This window comes from Scleropages formosus, chromosome 2, assembly GCF_900964775.1.
Source record: "Scleropages formosus chromosome 2, fSclFor1.1, whole genome shotgun sequence".
Taxonomy (NCBI): Eukaryota; Metazoa; Chordata; class Actinopteri; order Osteoglossiformes; family Osteoglossidae; genus Scleropages; species Scleropages formosus.
In genome coordinates this window covers 32721250-32741693 of record NC_041807.1, presented here as the reverse complement: position 1 = coordinate 32741693, position 20444 = coordinate 32721250, and the positions used below count along the sequence as shown (strand labels likewise).

The following is a 20444-nucleotide window of genomic DNA, read 5'->3' as shown; positions in this document are numbered from 1 at the left end:
TTTAAGCACTTCCCCAACCCAGGGACCACAGATGAATATTATCTCTGGACCTAACTGGCAGACCAAAATGATGATGATGCTCCCTGCAAAATTAACTAGGAAACTCTACTAAAATATAGAGAATAGTTTGATAAAACGAAAGTGAAAAGTGAAATTGCAGTTTAAAAGAACTGAATGCAGAGTGAGCAGACCTCCCTGCTGACTACCGGGCCGTACGAGAATTACCGCACTGCGTGTAATTGTACAAGGAGGATGGCGAGCGCTTCCCACCTGGAACATCACGAGCCTCCGCGGCAGGACAGCGCTCCTCGGCGCCACCGTGGGCTTCCTGTCACACAGCACTGAGCACTGAACTCATCTCCTTTAGAACCACTTGCCCTTTATGGTCAGCGCTTGCTGGACCTCTTTGTACTCACTTCATCGACCTATCACTAAATAATCCAGAAATGAGAAGGTAACAGAAATTAAAATTAAAAAATGTTTTAAGGGAAAGGCTTATTGCCAACTAGGTAACAAGTAACCCTAACGGGAAAAAAAAAAATAAAATTTTTTGAAGCGTTACAGGGCGTCTGAAATTGAATGTTTAAATTACTGCAGAATGATGAGTATAACACTGTTTCGCTCAGCTTCAGTTTAATGCCCATTCAAACATGATGTGATAACACTTGGCTGTCCAGTAACAAACTGGAATCGCTTTTCTCTTTGCTTCTTCTCGATGGGGACGCTTTGGCGAGGGGGGGAGGCGGTTGGGGGAGATTGGGCCAGTGCACTCTAGCACATGTATATCTATGATGAAGACTGGCTAATCAGGACACCGTTTTTCTTCACACAGAGGTCTAGGCAGCATCTTTCTGGTGTAATGAGATCAGAGGTGTTGTGAACATGTGGAGAATCTGATGATGTGAAGCTTTAACCCTTCGAAGGGGGGAGGAGCTCTGCCTTCAAAGTATAATATTAGGTACTGAGAGTCGGTGTGGCACATTAGGGAGGCTCCCTTACAAAAAAGCAATATAAGTAACCAAATGAAATAAAGAACATAAGTATTTATTTATATTCATACACATCAATATAAGAATATATTTCTCATAGATGTCAAAATCTTCGTAATACAACATATTTAAAATATACACATTATTGCCACTTTCAAGTATTCTGTGCTGAACACGATGCAGCATAGAGATATTAATCACATACAGATATAACATGTACAAAATGGCAATAATAGATATATTTTCCATGTATGAGCCATATTTTGACATCTACAGTATGACCTTTGTGACATTTTCCTAAGGGGATGAGTCCCAGGGGACTCACAGAGTCAGCACCACACAGAAATCTTTTTTCTTTCTTTTTCTCAGGAACCACTTCATCATGCATGTTATGCTAATAACTTTCGTTGGAACAAAGTGGGAGAAGACATAATGCAGATGTCCACAAAATAACATATGCACCTTTGCTTTTGAGCGACTAAAAATTTGTCAGTAAAAACCAATTCATTTGGGCTGCAGTTCACTACTGTACACGTACTGATATGTAGGGGGTTTTTTTTTTCCCCTCAATGCATAACAGACCTACTGTATATGTGAAAGACAAAAAATGTGTGTATTTACAGGGAACACTTAACCATTCTTGTCCTCCTTGAGAACTACAGTAGTCAGTCAGAACGGCTCGGGGAAAAATGACTTGTCAAACAGCGCAGATCCTAGGTCAATACAGAATTGCACTGTGCTCAGTGTGCAAAAAAAAAAAAAAAAAACCAACAAACCCAAAAACATTAAAGCTGAGAAAATAAGCAGAAACCTTAAACCATGTTGAGACTTTTTGGTAATTCAGCAAGGCTTGTTTCGCAGTGTCAGCTCTGTGATAAACTGATACGCACACCCTGACCATTTCTGTGTGGAGGTAATCGATGATTATTGAATGGGTGATAAGGCCCTTCCTGCTTCAGGAAGCCATGACAGGCACTGTACCGACACCGTGGTGAAACAGGTCAGCTGGACTCAACCTCAGTGGGGAGGGCTGCGGATCCGACCGGAGGAAGTGTAAATTAGAGCATGCAAAGCTAGACTAGTCTGCTAGTCATAACTTGAGTGAACTCAACTAAACCAGGCAGGTAGGACAGACCAGGGTGCTCGGTAATGGGCGGACGTAGAGAAAGTGAATAAGAGAACATTCGCACCCACGTCTCAACTGTGCACTATAGCAAACGAAGGCCTAAGGTGTTTTTTTTGAATGAAAGAAACAAAAAAAAAAAATTAAAAAATAATGCCGAGCCAAGTGGAAGGTAAAACAGTTGTACAACGTGGTCCAAAGCGGCCATGCAGGAGTTTCTCAGACACCTGCCGGTGCACCATCTGCCACCACCTCCATTACTATTATAATCATTCTCATCATTACAAATGCGTTAAAAAGTGAAAGAGCTTGCAATAGCAGGGAGCTTCTTCCGCACCGTCAAGGTCGTTCCAGCTTCTCCCAGCCAGTACCCAGTACTCAGTACCTCGAGACAAACATCGGCGAACCTCAGCCTTCGTAGACGAAATAACAGTGACAATAACAATAACCAAAGTGATAGCAAACAACTCTGCAGCGAGCAGCTTAAAACACCGTAAGTGGTTCCATAGGATCAATAGCAATGAACTCCGCCTAATCACTTTTGCATTGATAAACAGTTATTTCCAGCAATGTATGCGCTTGCTGAAGGAGGTGGCGCAGGCAGGAATAAAGACCTCCCTACAAGCTGCCGTGTGTCTGACACGCAGCCGAGTACCGCTGGCATTAGTACCGTTTGAGAGATAGAAAAGGTGGAACCTGATCCGTTTTGTGACCCATGGGCTCATCGCTACGTGTTTGGCTCTTCAGTTCGCTGCCCTAAAATACCTGTTTCTGTAAGAGAATCCTACTTAGACATCATTAATAAAATTAAAATAAATAACATTAATAAAACTTTGACATAGATTTCTATAACATTCTACTAAAAAAAAAGCCATGATCATAGCCGTATTGTTTCCCATAGGTTCCTTAGGACCTATATTGAAATTTAGGTACTCGGGTCCCCAAGGTGTGTTAATTAATTAGCATTCTCTATTCGTTAGCATTGCGTTCCTACAGCCGGGAGCGCGACGCCCCGCCCGCCCCAGGCCCCGCCGTGGCCGAACCCACGTCTCAGGCGGCCGTTCACAGCAGAAAGACAGTGGAAAGGTCAGGTTACACACGAAAAAAGCAGAGCGACAGAGCCCACGTGGCTGTGCTCCGTACCACTTCAGATTAGTCTCCAGTGCCTTATTGCAGATTTTGGGGTGGAAATTAACACACACACGTGCGCACACCGAAAGGAAACAACAGACAAAAAAAGAAAAAGAAAAACAAACGTATAAATCAGTAGTAGGTGTTGTAGTAGCTGTAACTGCAGTGGAATGACAGAATAAAGGTGTCTTCCGAGAACGACCCCGCGTCTTCCAGTTAAAGTCTGTGCAGATTCAGTAACCCCGTCGACCACAGGACACTTCGCAAAGTGTGGGGATAACAAAAATGTAACAATAATCGCAAGAGTAAAAATCCCCAGAAGGATTCCTCCTTAGTGGTTGTGCAATGGAAGGGGGTGTGGGCCTATGACTCAGAGGACGAGCGAGACGCCCCCTGTATCAGGGATTTGTATACGGGCGAATTGAGGAACCTGGGGTAGGAGTCTCTGTGCATGAGGGTGTAGATCTGAAGCTGGGCGTCCTCGAAGGTGTGAGATGTCGGTTCCTGCATCTTTTTGTTGATGACCTCTCTCACCCTGGAGTCCAGACTCACCTGGGGGAAGAGAGAGAGAGAGAGAGAGAGAGAGAGAGGAAGGGAACATTACAGCTCTGAACTCTTTGTCCGGGTGACTCGACAGGTAAAATGAGCCAAACGTGTTTGTGAAAGGTGGCTTTGCACCGATTACTTCATGTAATGCAGCGTATGCTTCGGAGCACACAAATATGAAAACACGCATACTATAACCCTAAACTGCGACATCCTAAAATGAGGGAGTCGATAACACGCGGACGCTTCCTTGCGTGTCGAATCACGGACTCGGAGTTCAAGAAATCACGCGCAACATAAAACGACCTTTACTTTTATACGCATGTGTATATAATGACAGCATGCGCATCGGCCTGATTCAACATCCTTCAAATCAGTGTAAATGTCAACATGAACCAGTATTGTTTCACCCTTTATATCAGCGAGCAGTTGAGATCTGACAATTAGTGTCAACACAATAAAGCACGTACAGTTTAGTGCTTTCAGATATCTTCTTGGTAAGTCGCATGATTCTTTAATCTCTGTGTGCACGCATCATAAAATTGTGATTATTTTGCAAAGATCAACAGCTTACTTCTGGTAAGATCAGATTTTAGTCTCTGGAGAAAATTGCTGATCATCTCACCCAGTTGGACCCAGCGGGAGGAAACGACTAAATGTGCTTTCGGTAACGAAATGGCCACACAGCCGATGTTTGGGTCGTCCGCTTTAAATACTGCAAGTTGTTCCTCGGCGAAAGCTACGGACGTTGCTTTTCGATTATTTTAATCGCAAAAAAAAAAAAACGCGCGCACACAAAAGCGTCTGTATTGAAAGCGCGCTGTGCAAACGAAATGAATGCATGAGCAACCTTCTTCGATAGCGGCCTTTCTCCGTGCTTCGAGAGCAAAGCGTCAGAGCGGTTCGAGTCCCGGCGCCACGCGCCGCACCCGGCGGGGAAGGAAAGCCGACCCCTCACTCGATAACGGAACGACGTCCGGACAGCCTAACATCGCAAGTCCCGGAGCAAAACCGTTTGGACCGAACTTAGCACTTTCCTTTTCTTCACGTCCCGGTAAATTAAAGCCACGGTTTTGACTATTTATAGCCGTTTGTGGCTGCAATTTATGATTTCCTGTATGAAGCGTTTGCCGCGAGTCGTTGCGAGGCCTTGCCTCGGAAAAGGAATAAAACGAGATTTCGAGAGGCTCCAAGCTGTGAACTTTCCAGTTACAAGTTGGAGTCATAATCAAACCTGACAGAGAGCACTCCAGGCAGGCTCTAAATAAAGAACTCATCCGCAGACCGCTATGAAAGGAAAAAGCATAAAACTAAAGGACAATAATGCAGTGCTGTCAAGAGAGATAACAAACTTACATCAACCAGCTCCAAAAAGTATCTGCAAAAAGAGTCCTGCTCCTTTCACGTCTGTTTCTAATCAAACCGAATCCGTCGCCGATGCACACGCCAACGAGCAAGGCTGCAGCGGAGGGTTCGTCTCCGATGGACCGGCGAGTAAAACACCGCGTTTGCCGGTTGCTTCCGGTCCATTATGAAGGGATCCCCAGTGCCGGACCGGGGCCCGTGGCGTCAACGCCCGGCCGACTCTCTCTGGGGAAAGCGCGATACCTCGCGCCGACCCTGTTCCTGCGCATACGCCGCGCGTCGGATGAAGTAACGCAGAACGCGGTTCTAGTCGATAACGGAACAGCGGGTCGGCCTGCGTGTCTCTATGATATAAACACCTGGGGGAATCCGAAGAGACGGTGCTGCGGCACAACGCAGTAAGTACGCTATTTGCAGAGCGCCGTTTTTGAGGAACCGAGACCGCGAAGCGGACTCGTCGGGGGAACTGCTCCGTCGGACGTTTCAACGCTCAACTTGGCGCGCGAATGACGAAGGGACGTACGTCAACCGGTCTCGAACAGGGACCGAGTGTAAGACGAGCCGCTCTGGACAACGTTCGTTTGAACCCTTCCAGATGTGACTGATTCGAGGAGCCAGTCAAAGTTCCACGGGCTCAATAAAATGTCGCATCTACACCTTTTCACCCCTTTCTTTCTTGGAAGGAGTTAATGTAAGCCAGAGCCGGTTCCCGGAGCAAAGCCTTACGCCGGCAACAGACGGCCCCCGATTCCAAGACGAGAAACGAGCGAAAGAATACGGCTGCTGGGAGCAATTTGAAAGCTACAGTCATCCCAAGCGAAAGAAGTCATCCAAGAAAACGCCACTCGATTCCAAAATCCCAGACCGAAGGGCAGCGTCTTATCCTGTTGACATCTGACGGTGTTGGTTAACAAAACGCTGCAATAAATGTGAAGGGGAAATTTTCACTTTTTTTTCTGATGACGGACTGTTTTCAGACATACAGAGGTCGACATACGGCGTTCTCAGCTTTTTAAGGCGGAGCCTCACTCAAGTACAGAAGTACAAGATGTCAGCGACTGTTAAAAAACGGACATATAAGAGAGCCAATTGCTATCTTAAACATGTTGCGTTTCAAATCTGAGAAACAGAAGTTTGAATTTTCTCAGCGGAGACTCGGTTTTGGAATAAACCACAACGCGCGTATTGTAAGACGTCCGCTGAGGCAAATGGCAAAATTCACCAAGCAGTTGCAAGGAATCGAGTGCCTGAAGGCTTTATATCTTTACACTGTGAAAACATTATATTTCATTATCTAACAGCTCCCAGGAAAATGCAAGGTGATGGTACAGAACCAGGACAAGTGTGACTGATTTCATTTGAATAAATTATATTACTTTTAGAGTGAGTGTAGGCAAACTTTGCAGATTCAATTTTGAACCCAGCATCCAAGCACTGTGTTCTTGTTGCAGAAGTTTAACTGGTATCGGAGTTAATTTGTGCCATACGTGGCACCCTGTAGCTGCACACACTAAAGTGAAGATTCCGGCTATGGCCTAAAACTTGATTAAAGGATCTGCATCCTGGTACCGTTAGGGCCGGACCACTCCCTTCACCCCAGCAAGAGTCCTCCTCCACATCTGACTGCTTGGTGGTCCAGCTCACAAGAGTTAAAAGTAAAAAGTTCTCGAATGTGTTGGCACAAACTCCCAGTGTCCCTCAGAACTACTGAATCCCTTTCAGCTATCAGGAAGGGTCTCAAAACCCATCTCTTTCAGATGCTCTTCTCTCCTTACTTCCTGGCAACTTCTTACAATTAGTCCAAGACCATTTTGACACTATTATCGAGATATTTCCTACCCAACTCTCCTTTGAGTAATGGGTCCCAGCAAAAGGTGATATTGACAAAACGAGCTGTGTCTATATCTAAAGCTCTTGTTGTGATATGGCTTTGGGGAGAAGTGCATGCCAGGTGCATTAGGGTAAATGTAAATGTACAACTCGGAGAAGACGGCAGGGCGGTATGCTCTTTGCTGCTGAGACTCATAGCTCACTGCACACAGAGTGCTCTGTGATGCGCGAGACTGAACCATCCAACTCCTTGACAGTATGTCAGGTGTGTCAGCGTGCTGCTACTTGCGTGGAGCACAGTTGGGGATGTGCTCATAATGGTTTTACCTCTGTTAGCTGCCCTACCAACTTCACACTATACAAAGCTCTGTGGTTGCAGATCTGCAGATAGACTTTTGAAGGTAATATAATGATACAGATGGAACCAGTTAACTGTGTCAACTTGTTGCAAATTAACTTGAATCACACAAAACAACTGGTATTCACACTATTGATTAAGGTTTAATGTTTCCTTTAAATGACCCACCAATTTTCCATTTGGATCGTTCTACTACGATGTCTGGATTAATGATAATGCTAACAAACGTTATGGAAAATCCAGAAAAGTACTGGAAATGTGTTTCTATCCAATTCTCCAAACTGAAATATGAGGTATGGGACATTTATTCAACTCGCAGGCCTGGAGGGCCAAATCCAGTAGGTTCTCCAGCCGCTATTGCAACACTGTGAGCTCAGGAGGGGAGATGAATGGCTTCACTCAACGCAGTAAGCTGAACCAGGAGGTTTTATGGCTGCTTGGAACAAAAACCTCCTGGACACTCAGCCCTGGAGGCCCGTTGTTGGGAAGTACTTTGACATTGGCTTGTTCCACAAAGTTTTCCTTTTGTGCAACTGTGAATCTTCTCTAGTTAATTTAGCTTTATGCACAGATTTGGAGAACAATTTATGCTTTTCAATGATATCTGTATTTTTTGAATTTCAGAAAGTTCTACTTTTAAGCCTCTAACTGTCAACTATCTGCAAATTAGGCTGAAACACACAAAATGACAGGTATTCCTGCTACTGACACACACGCATTTTCTGAACCGTTTGTCCCATACAGGGTCGCGGGGAACCGGAGCCTACCCGGCAACACAAGGCGTAAGGCCGGAGGGGGAGGGGACACACCCAGGACGGCACCCCAAGTGGGACTCGAACCCCAGACCCACTGGAGAGCAGGACCCGGTCCAACCCCCTGCGCCACCGCACCCCCTCTGCTACTGACAAATGTTTGAAATTTTCCTCACATGGTTGAACAATCTTCATTTGGATCTTTCTGCTGCGATGGCAGGATTCCTTTTAATATTAGTAAACTTTTGGACCCACTTCCCTCCTGGCAACTTCTTACACGAAAGATCTTTTGCTATTATCATCTATGTATTTCCTATCTGCGTCACATTTCTATAGGCAGCTACTTGAGTATTATGTAACGGCAAAATGGTGGCATCAATCAAAACAAGCTACGGCTGTCCGTACCTAAAGCTCTCTTGTCTGTTGTGAAACGCACCTTGACGTACCCCGAATTACTTTATGAACGTGGAATTGCATGGAACGAGAAAAGAAAACTAGTTCTTGCAGAAAGACTGTCGTACCTCTTTGGGTGAGAGTATTGAGATGTAGTCCTCGTATATCATCCGTGCCTTCTCCTCGACGGCTGTCTTGTTGATCTCCGTTTTGAGGTCCTCACAGGCTAGCCAGAACAACATGTTCTCCTCACTGTATTCAGTCCTTAAGAATTCCCTGAAGACGTTCCTCCCGGCTGGGTTTTTCATCAGCTTGTCAAAAGACTGAGCCCAGAGCCGCATCTCCTCTACCGTGGGTTTGGTGCTGGAGACATGGGAAGGGCAGGAGGTTCAAACATGTGATTGAAACTGCTGAGCTCATCACAAGACAGCTGTCGATGGACACGCTGACTTCACAACAGAAGCAAATGGATCAAACAAACAAAATGAGCGATGAATAGTCAAATCCAAAACACAAACTTGAAGCTCACACAGAAAAAGTAACTCGTGACAAACTTCATGTGCCACAGAAGACACAGGTGCCCTGGCAACTATGTATAGTATATACCATAGTATACATTTATAGTATAATCAGGCCAAGCAGCTCATGCTGACTGAAGCTGATGACCACCTGCCATGATGGATGAGATGGACCTTTGTGAACTGAGACATCAAGTTAACACTCAGCTACAATGTCATTATCAGTTGTAAACTGATTTAAATGTCTTAATCTAGAATGCCCAGGAGGGGTGGATAGCCAATGGCACTTAGACCCCCAGAAGTTTTATTTTTTACCCTTGATTTTCATTTGGGAGTTTTTTGTTCCAAGGCTAATGATGTCATATGTGCATCATGCCATGAGTCAGGACAGGTTACAAAGTCAAACTGTTGCGCTACTATAGTTGTTCGCTTGGAAGGTGCAAAATGACAGCAGATTGTGTGCCAGGATCCAAATGTCATGTATTGTTTTTCCCACAAGGCAAGGCAAGGCAGGAGTGTGTGTGTGTGTGTGTGTGTGTGTGTGTGTGTGTGTGTGTGTGTGTGAGGTATACTCACCAAGCTTCACAGTTTGGTATGGTCTCCAGCTTGGTCTCCTGGGGCTTCGTCCTGCCATTCTCATCTTCATTCCTAACAGTAAGACTGAAAGGTGGTGAAACAGCATTGAGAAATAACTGGACAGCCCACAACTGCCATAACTGCTCAGGGTCCACTGAAACACACATACACACGCATGCAAGCTTAGACACGTGCACACGCACACTTGCATGCGTGCACACACACACAAACACGATCACAAGGGCAACCGCACTGTTACAATTATGCAACAGGTCAAGTCTTTCTCAAGAGGGCCGTTGATATCATGCAATGAGACAAATGAACGGGAAAACGTCTATAAAATTCAAATTTAAACCAAACACCGACAACGAAAAAAAAAAGCAGCATGAAGTCAGTATGGACACATTCTGTGTAGACATCACAGCGTTCAGCTCTGATCTGCCTCACATCTACAAAGAAATCTTGACGCCTCCTGGTTCCTCCTTTCCTGTTTGTGTCCCTGTCTGAATCAGCTTTAACCGCCATGGGTGGTAAAAGGCACAAATGTTGTTTTTCATTTAGGCAGAGCAGGGAACCTGACAAGACACCAGAGAGCCCTGCTTTACAGCGCACGTGGAGACCCAGCCCTCAGGTGGGGTTATGAGCCCAGGAGAGAAGTACTCTCTCTTTCTCTCTATGAACACACACACACACACAAAGGCAGCAGTCCTAGAGAAGGAGACGAGCGTCCCGACTAATATTTGCGCTGATCAAACTGGCACTGGCCTCTGCCCCAATAGTTATCTATCTTTTAATATCCAAAAACTGCAAGGCCTCAATGACGGTTTCTGCTTCCAGCATCTTCCTCCCCCTCCACGCGCTCCATCTTTCTCTCTGCTCTAGCGGAGGCCAGGACTTCCTTGCCCTGCACGCCCTGTCAAAGGCAAACTAGAACTAGTTAACGCGAGAATTACCACCGACACAAAGTTCAGCAGCGGCTTCTCCGTAAAACCAGCCACGCTCCTCTCACCGCGCCGTGCAGAATGCGGCTGCAGACTAGACTTGGATGCATCGAGGAAAAAAAAAGAAACAAAACCGACTTTGAGATTGAAGAAAGACATCCTTTGCAGTCATGCCTCTTCATCTGTCCAGTGTGGTGAATCACTACTTAGTTCAGAAACTAAACCAAATGACTTTTAGGTCAACTACACTATGGAAAAGATACTTTTAAAGGTCCTATATGAAATAAAATTTATTATTTTTAATATTATTATCACTAATATGAATTTTGATGTGGAAAGGAACCTTACAACATTAGACCGCTATTCTGTATATTCCCCCCAGGAACAAAATCATACCTTCACTATGTTATTTACTAATAAGTGCCCATTGTCCGACAATCTGTGTGACAACACAAAACCTCACACATGTGTCCAGTGGCCTGTGATGACAAGACTCGAGTGTGTTTACCACAGCCTGCAAGAAGCTAAAGGGATGTGCTGGGGATACTGCCCTGCTGACAGGAGACCAAACCCTTCAGGACTTCCTTCGCTGGCAAAGGAGGGCGTCCTCGTCCTTCGCGGACTTGCGGGCCAGAAAGGAGCGAAGGCTGGAGCGCCTTCCATAGAGAAACAGTGGAGCCCACTTCTTGGGCTGCAGCAGATCTAGTTCTCCTGGTGCAAACCAGCTGTTGATATGTTCTCCACAAATTAAGCCGAGCTCAGCGAAATAGTAAGCTTGGAAATGTACTCTACTTCTGGTCATCTACAACAGCAAAGACTTGTCCACAATACTATTCTCCCATCATGCACCATCCAATGACTGTTCGTCTGTCCATTTTAGCCTTTTATTCTTATTTGTCAGTTGCAGACATGGCTTTTTCTTTGAAACTCTGCTTCTAAGGCCAGCGACCCAGAGTCGTCTTGTCAGCACAGATGACACTGGTTTTTTGTAAACTAACAGCAGCTGACTGAGGACCCATAAGAAGCTTGTTTCTCAAACTACAGACCCTGATGTGCTCATCTTCTTGTGCAGTTGTGTATCTGGGCCTTTTGCTTTTTTCTATCCCGCTTAGAGCTAGTTTGCCCTCGTCTCTCAAGACAGCAGTGGACACCTTTGTAGGAAACCTTCAGTGTCTTGGCAACCTGACTTGCTGGAATAGCCTTCTTTTCGCGAAACAACCATAGATTGATGCGTTTCTTAAGAAAGCTGTCTTGTTTTGGCCATTTTTGAACCCAGAAATGATGAGCATTAGGAATGGCAGTATCTTGCAACCCAAGAAAAGACAGTTTACTTGACAATTTACTTGACAATTTACTTGCTTTGTTGAACAGAATAGTGGGTTTCAGCTGTGCTGAAACAATTACAAAGGTTTCTCTACTTTTAGGACCATTACCAATAGAGATTACCATTAGCAAATGAGTAATGGCTGCTGAAAATGGGGTCATATGTGAATAACAAATTATAAATACAGGCAGTCCCCGGGTTATGAACGTCTGACTTACATGCAACCTGTAGTTACAAACCACACCCTTACTGACCGGAAGTAAAACTTTTTTGTCACCCTTAAGTGACAATGAAATGAAAACTTCATAATTAAGCCTATTATATAAAAAATTTGAGTTACTATACATACATACATATTGTACATACAGGGCGGCGCGGTGCCTGAGTGATATGAGAGGATGTGGGTTCAATCCCCGCTCAGTCTGTGAGGAGTCTGCACGTCCTCTCCGTGTCTGTATGGGTTTCCTCTGGGTGCTCTGGTTTCCTCCCACAGTCCAAAGACATGCTGTTCAGGTTCCCCCATAGTGTGTGAGTGACAGAGAGAGAGTGTGTTCCACTGATGTAAGGATGAGTGACCCATGGTAAGTAGTGTATCCAGCAGTGTAAGTCACCTTGGTGAATAAGGGGTGTGGGCTGATAACACTACACAGAGTTCATTGGAAGTCGCTTTGGACAAAAATGTCTGCTAAATAAATAAACGTAATGGACATACAATGGTTTGTAATAAAGGGGGTGCAGTGGCGCAGTGGGTTGGACCACAGTTCTGCTCTCCGGTGGGTCTGGGGTTCGGGTCCCGCTTGGGGTGCCTTGCGATGGACTGGCGTCCCGTCCAGGGTGTGTCCCCTCCCCCTCCGGCCTTACGCCCTGTGTTACCGGGTAGGCTCCGGTTCCCCGCGACCTCGTATGGGACAAGCGGTTCAGAAAATGTGTGTGTGTGTGTGTGTGTGTGTGTGTGGTTTGTAATAACAAACATGCGCTACTTTGTGACCCGCATCAAAACACTGCGTGTCTACAGAGCTTCGTCGGCTCGTGGGCGGGTTGCGTGAGCCCTACGTAGGACAGACTTTCTTCTTTTCAGTCGGACCACGTTGCTGTTAAGTGTCTTTTGTGTTACTGTATTTGGCTTTAATTTTTTTGTTTTTACCCTCCTAACCATGGCACCAAAGTGTAAATGTGATGCATCAAAGAAAAGGAAAACAATCACAACTGAAACTGAAATGGAAATAAAGCGATCGGAAAAAGGTGAAACGTCAACGAACGCTGGATAAGCGAACATTAAAGTTTCTTTAATGTTTTGCACGCACACACACACACACACACACACACACACACACACACACACACACACACACACACTCTCTATTATAAATACTGTAGTTGTCACGAACACACCCCGCACCTCAATCGGCAGCTTCAATCGAAGCACTCGGCTATAAAAGACACTTCCCAACCTCTCCCCAGGTGCGGAATCTCACTTGACACAACCGTCCCTTCTCATCGTTCTCAGTCCCGTTCCGCGTCTCTTTGATAACGACCGCCCGCCTTGTCCCTCGACCACGATTTCGGATCCCCGCCTCTGTCCAGTTTGTCCATCGAACAACCATTCGCCCGTCCCCGACTCCCCGACCACGAGAACGTTTAGTCCTTCGATTCTCAATAAACGATCCTGCATTTGGGTCCAGCCTCATCCGTGTCCTCTGTTCATCATGACAGTAGTAACATTTATTATTATCTATTTCTATATCTATTATGTCTCTCTATTATAAATACTGTAGTTACATTTATTACAATAATAATAATAATTATTATTATTATCATTACACACACACACACACACACACACACATTTTCAGAACCGCTTGTCCCATATGGGGCCACGGGGAACCAGAGCCTAACCCGGTAACACAGGGCGCAAGGCCAGAGGGGCAGGGGACACACCCAGGACGGGACGCCAGTCCGTCGCAAGGCACCCCAAGCGGGACTCGAACCCCAGGCCCACCGGAAAGCAGGACCGTGGTCCAACCCACTGCGCCACCGCACCCCCTATTATCATTACATTGTACTATTATTACTATTGCTGTATTGTTACATTAAAAATTAGTGTATCCGGAAGTGTTTCTTTAGTGTTTTTTTATGCACAGAAAGGTACAAAATATACAATATATTAAGACAAACAGTTGACAAACTGACGTTAGATACCCACCATACCAGACTGCGGACATGGAACTCATTCGTAATGTGGGGACTGCCTGTAAGCCATTTCCATCAGTAACAGCCATTTGCAACATTAATAATGATATCCTGGCTATAGTTTTAAATCAACTTAATGGCAGCTTTATTAAACCAATATATCAATTCTTTCAAAAACATGAACATTTCCGCAGGATTCCACACTTCTGAATGCTAGTGTATTACATATGGTCAGTAATATGTACAATGGTACCAAATGCAACAGGCATATTGCCCATTGCAAAAATGCCTGTTGCTCATATTGTACAATCATAACATTGCACTTTTATCCAGAACGAGCCATATTGTCCAGTAAATGTTTCATTCATTTCTACATATTGACATGTTCGCTAAAATTATTAAGATTAAAGATATAGCTTTAAGGTGCAGCAGCAGGCCACGTGGGATTTTAAATGTCCAGGATCTGAACCACTACGCTACCTATTTTAACACTGAGGTCTTCCTGCAAGAGTAGACTAAGACTTTTTCATGAACATGTCAATGAAGAAATATTAAAAATAAAAATGAAATAAATACAATTATCCTCACGGGGAAACAAACAAAAAAAAAATCACAGCGCACTACTGTACTGCATTCATACACCACACAACAAAATGCAAAGCATCAATGAGGATTCATGGATTCATGTCTCGAGTGTGACACAGGCCAGGCAGAATCACACACAGCAGCACTTGGGAGGGAAGTTCCACAAGGCTATTTACCTGCCGTGACACACGAGGCGTATGCGGAGGCATAGAGAGTGTATGACGTACCATGAGCAGCTACAGCAGCAGCACCAGCAGAAGCAGCAGGTGTTCGGGCGCTGCGTGGCCGCCCGCTGGGTCCTGCCGGAGGACGTCCCGCTCCGCACCATGGGAGGCTCGCGCTCTGCCGGGACAGGACCTGTGTACTGAAACACGGACACAGGTCAGCGGGCAGCTCCCCAGCAGGATGCGCTTAGCAGGAACTGCTCTTTTCCTCTTCTCCGTTTTCCCGATCTTCTCTTCTCCTCGATTATTGTCGTGTGATGCCCGGTGTCTCTTGCGCTCGGCTACACCCGGCAGCCTCGCACCTGTCCAGGTGGCGGAAGGCAGTCGGACACATGCTCCTCCGACCGATGCCCGTTTCGCATAGCGTGAACCAACTGGCACCGTGCGAATAACAGACTTTGAAGCTGTGTGCCGAGAGCATCCACCGTGCCGGCGCCTGCTGGTTTCTCCTCCCACCCTCGGCGGACAGGAAGACTCCCTGCCACCGCAGACCGGGATACACATGGCAGACAATTCCAGTCCTGAATGGGAGTAGGCTGTGCACATTTTTGTGACAGCTTAGATTATAATTACTTCATTAAAGTCACTATTCCAATTGCTGGTGTTTCAGGTAAAAGGTGACAGAGTTCTGGCTATTGGAAACTGGACTGCCCATCCTGCTTTAGGAAGTGGGTCAGACTCTTTTGGCACACAACGCAGCAGAGATAATGAGGTGTAACATTTCAGAGACGCTGCTGGCTTCCAGTGGCATAAAGCGAAGGCGTGAAAGTCCGGCGTACTGTGTATGGGCAGCTGGGTGGACACACTGGGTCAGTGTGTGTGCTGGTGTGCCTTGAAATACAGGAGATCCAGAAATCCTGCATTGATTATGATAATGACCCAAGCATCTCTTCAATATTACATTTATAAATTTATTCACTACGCGGACACTTTTCTCCAGAATGACTTACAGCACTAAGCTACTCGCACTGCTTTACTGAATCACACACACACACACACACACACACACACTAAGGGCGATTCAGTCTCCTGTTCTACTGAAACATCTGACTTTAGACTGTGGATGGAAACCGCAGTACTTGGAGGAAACCCGCAGGATCAAATAGAGAACAGGAAAGAAGTTTTCAGACTCGCGTCTGAACCCAAAGCCCATGATCGGTGAGGCTCCAGCGCTACCCGCTGATCCAACTTACCACCCGAATAGTCATAGCTCCCACATTACATAGTCTTTACTGATGTACAAAGCGAGTAAACAAACAGAGAACAGGACAGGACACATTTCAGAAGCCACTACATGTCAGGAGCTACCTTAGAACTTTAATTACAGCAAGTTTTTCCCCACTTGCTGTAGTTAATATTGCGCTGACTGTGTGGGATGGCCTAATTTTCCAATTCGCCACGGACCATTTCATCTGAAACCAAACTCTGGAACTAGCAGATAATTTCTTCTATGCTTGCAGGGAACTGAACGGTCAACCCCTTTTTCCCATAAAGCACACAAGGGGTGATATTCAATATTCTTTGCTCAGTTTCTCCAGAATAAACCCGGTCTGTTGTATCTCACGGCAGCTCGGGTCAGAATCCCAATCTAATTGAGCGATCCCACCAGACACACCATAAGAAGTGTTCTCCGCCCTGGCAGGAAGTGTTATGTAGAAGCAGGAAAAAAAAGGGCAACGTGATGTGTCATGTGACTGTGGCATAAGCAGTTAGCTGGGTCTATGTTATGACACGCAGACCCATATATAGCAGGCAGACTCTGGCGCGTGTGCCCACACATAATCACACAAGCATTCCACTGATCCTGTGTCCGTTATAAAAAAAAATGTCATTTTTAGCATACGCTAGCCATCTGATTCCATGGGTTATTTTTAATTTTCAAAAAGCTTAACCCTTCATTCTTTTCCAATTACATTTGGCCCAACTGTCACGAACAGAGGACGCCTGTACTGTATGCTATGTGTTAGTAATGTGAATCACAATAGGATGAAAAAGGGAAAGAATACAGGGTAAAACAAAAGGCTTTTGTCTGCTGATGGGCCATTTGGGAGAACAGCTAAACATAAAGGGACATGCGAAGTGACAACAGCGCCCTGGACGTTCACAGGCGCCTAAACACGAGAGAAAAGGTGAGACTCAAAAAGCACCCTGAAACCCTCGAACGGCACTGGAAACCTCCGAAGGAAAGCGCAGCTCCAATTCCCGCCAACAAATGCGAGCTTTGGAACCACCGTTTGGATTTATCTACACATGCACTCGCGAAAATTAAACATAACCTACCGAGCATCATCCCAAGTTCTACTACGAGGACACAATTAAATTAATCAGTTTATGGAAACTAGACATTTTAAGTATCAAAGAAACAATACGGACGTGGACATTTTCCTAAAGATATAACAGGAGGATTGGATCCCAGAACCTTCTGGTCATGTTTTATTCATGGTAAATGTTACTGCTGCAGGGGGTGCGGTGGCGCAGTGGGTTGGACCGCAGTCCTGCTCTCTGGTGGGTCTGGGGTTCGAGTCCCGCTTGGGGTGCCTTGCGACGGACTGGCATCCCGTCCTGGGTGTGTCCCCTCCCCCTCCGGCCTTACGCCCTGTGTTACCGGGTAGGCTCCAGTTCCCCATGACCCTGTATGGGACGAGCGGTTCTGAAAATGTGTGTGTGTGTGTGTTACTGCTGCTGTACCTTTAACTACTCAAATACACATCCCAAAATGCTCCAGTAATTTTTCCAACTCTAAATGCAGATAATGTATAACAATTTTGTTTTTGTGGACACAAATATCTAATAAACTCACACTCGGTCACTTTTCGTAAACCACTTATCCTTGTCAGGTTGTACTGGAATCACTGGGCGCAAGGTTAGGAGGGGCACATCCTGCAGGGGATCCATGTACATCGCAGGGTATGAATAATGAACAAAATAATACAATTCTCAGTTCCAGGAGAAAACACATCGCATTTGTTGAAGATGAGTAAGAAGCCATACACAGACAAACATTTATTCATTTAACTGACACTTTTCTTCAAAGAGACTTACAGTGTCAGTCTACCAGCAATTATTTACCCATTTATAAAGCTGGGTAATGTAACCAGAGTAATTTAGGGTAAGTGCATTGATCAAGAGTACTACAGCTGGGGATCAAACCAGCAACCCTTGGATGCAAAGGCAGCACTTCTAACCATGAAGCTACTAGCTGTCCTAACATCTGCAAACTAAACATGACACACACTTCTTCAAATTACATGCCCTGTGATGGAGGGACATTCTGTTCAGGGTACACCCTGCCTCATGCCCTATGCTTCTGGGAAAGGACCCGGCTCACCAAAGCCCTGCACTGGACAAGCAGTCGCTGATAATGAAACAATGAACGAATGAATGAATGAGCGAATTTAGTTTTTTTCTAATGCTGAAATATTTACAGCTTAGATGCTGCTTTAAACCTGTGTTAGACTCACTCTAAGTGTGCTGTGTGCTACAGCAATAGAAAGTAGACAATACAGATCCGTGTAGCAGTCAAGCCAGACCAGATGGCACCTACAGGAGCTGGTTTGGCATCTCGGCCGTATTGGTGGAGAACAATCATTCCCCCCGTCGTGACTTCGGCGCAAGTGCTACTCATCAGACGATCCGGAACGCTCTCGTGTACACGTGCTGTCGGCACGTCCCCGCGCGCAGCTTTGACAAACCCAAGAGGTCGGGCTTGCCCTCCAGGACCTGGCCACTGCGTCTCCGGGTCTCACCTTCAATTTGTGAAACGCAACACACTTCTGGTGAAAACGATTCAATCGTTAAACACTATGACTTCTGGGACAGATGACGCCACGGTATCAAGGTGATTTTGTTCATCATCCAGGAAGTCTGAAACAATTTGCTGAGGCACAGGACATCAAGCGCGTCCACCCTGCAGTGCCGAAACGCGGCAGGTTAGTGTTTCGCAACGCATCCGAATTCATTTATGAATCCCTTTATGCGCTTCCCCGGAAATGAACGTTCTGGAAGATGGCCGTGCGCGCTTGTCCTCTCCAGCGGGGAATGGCGACTGCCCGTGCTGTCATTACAACGCAGAGATGCCATCGAGGTGAATGCGGGCATCACGCCGCACTGCGGGTGAAAATTATCAATACGGTACAGGGAGGACCGAGGGGACATGAGCAAACGAGAGAATCGACGTGTAGGATCGACCGGTGACACACTTACACTGATTGGAACCTTCACTTATCTACTGTTACATCAGTGTTCAGGTAATGTCCCCTACAGTGCCTTCAATTAGTAAATATGCTGCACTGTTGACAGCTGCCATTTGCTACGAGTCTACATTTTTCTTTTTCTATGAATATGTTTATTTCGGATGTACCGTTCCGATAAAAGCATCAATGAGATTTCATGTTGACGACTCCGTGAAACCGAATTTCTTAAGCGTAAACGGAAATGACGTAGAAACGGAAAGGAAATGAGTCTCGGGGCATTGTGCGTGAACGTTGAAAATGAGCACAGTTGATAGAGGCTGTGATAAGAGTCCAGGATTGCACAGCGCTGGTTTCCTGTCAGAAGAACACTTCTGATCATGGTTCTGTACGCAGCGCCTTACTCCTCATACAGCAGAGGAATGAGCTGAAAACACAGCAGAATTAACCCGACACTTTTGCGCTGCATACATCATGTCGGCAACGATGACAACAACCAAAAAAAAAAAGAAAGGGCAAAAGCCAAGCGAATTCGCTGCGCCAACCTGTCCGCGTGGACGACCGGGCTCAGAGCGAGTACACGACTGGGGTGACCCTAGCGTATTACGACAGGTAGGCAAGATGGCATCATTAACCATTATGCCACCTGCTGGCCCAGAGTGCGCTTAACGTGAGTCATTAAAGCGCTGCGACTCTGTAAGGCCTTGCTCATAAGCACCAGGGTGGTGCAAACAGGATTCCATAAAGAGTGTGTTGCTCAACGAACCTGCGTAATCTTACACCAAATAAATGTCACTTTACTCATAAAAGTCCTACTTCCCCATATGCTGCTTGGGGTGCTCTCCTCTAGCCCTGTGAAAGTCATGAAAGGACAGCTTTGTTTCACGGAAGAAAAAGGCCGGGTCGAAACAACCCTGGAGGTTCTGGGATTACTACAATTTACCGATCGGTGTGAGAAATGGCAATGTGGCAATCGTTTTTCATCACCGTCAACAAGTGGACGACGGTGTGTTTCCGGTACGATGGCGTAAGGAGAACGGAAGGACCCGCTACAGCTCCGATTAAGGCAAGGGGCAGCAGACCAACTGGACCGAGCTGAGAGGAAAGAGAACGAACAAAAAAAAACCACGTACCTGTGAATTTGTTTAAACGCGCACGTACGGATTTACGTCGGACATCGTGCCAAAAAGTGTCCGCGATAACTTGTCTTCATCTGAAAACAGATCGCTGCCGATACTTTTTGGCGAAGTATGAGACGGCTTGCTAGAAACCTAGAAACGGCACATCCCACGGATGTAGGACACAAATGCTGCGTGTTGCTTTTCTCTCACTCGCTCTTCCGCGCACTCAGACTTTAGACTGGCAACGCACGCGTGTCATTTTGGTTTATAGGCAAGACGTAACTCCGA

The 20444-nt window shown here is 45.9% G+C and overlaps 1 protein-coding gene across 12 annotated transcripts in view; it reads right to left on the bottom strand.

The window, feature by feature from the left end:
* Nucleotides 1-1354: 1354 nt before the first annotated feature.
* Nucleotides 1355-20444, bottom strand: part of rgs19 (regulator of G protein signaling 19) — a 40229-nt gene continuing 21139 nt past the window's right edge. For 5 of the 12 annotated variants that reach the window (XM_018737716.2, XM_018737725.2, XM_018737717.2 and 2 more), the window contains 4 exons: nt 14849-14978; nt 9582-9665; nt 8616-8850; nt 1355-3795 (listed from right to left, as the gene is read on the bottom strand). In XM_018737716.2, the coding sequence (XP_018593232.2) occupies nt 3607-3795; nt 8616-8850; nt 9582-9665; nt 14849-14978 (638 nt within the window). In that variant the 3' untranslated portion in view covers nt 1355-3606. Of the gene's footprint in view, nt 3796-8615; nt 8851-9581; nt 9666-14848; nt 14986-20444 lie in introns of all 12 variants that reach the window. The other 7 variants (XM_018737718.2, XM_018737720.2, XM_018737721.2 and 4 more) reach the window with 3 other exon arrangements.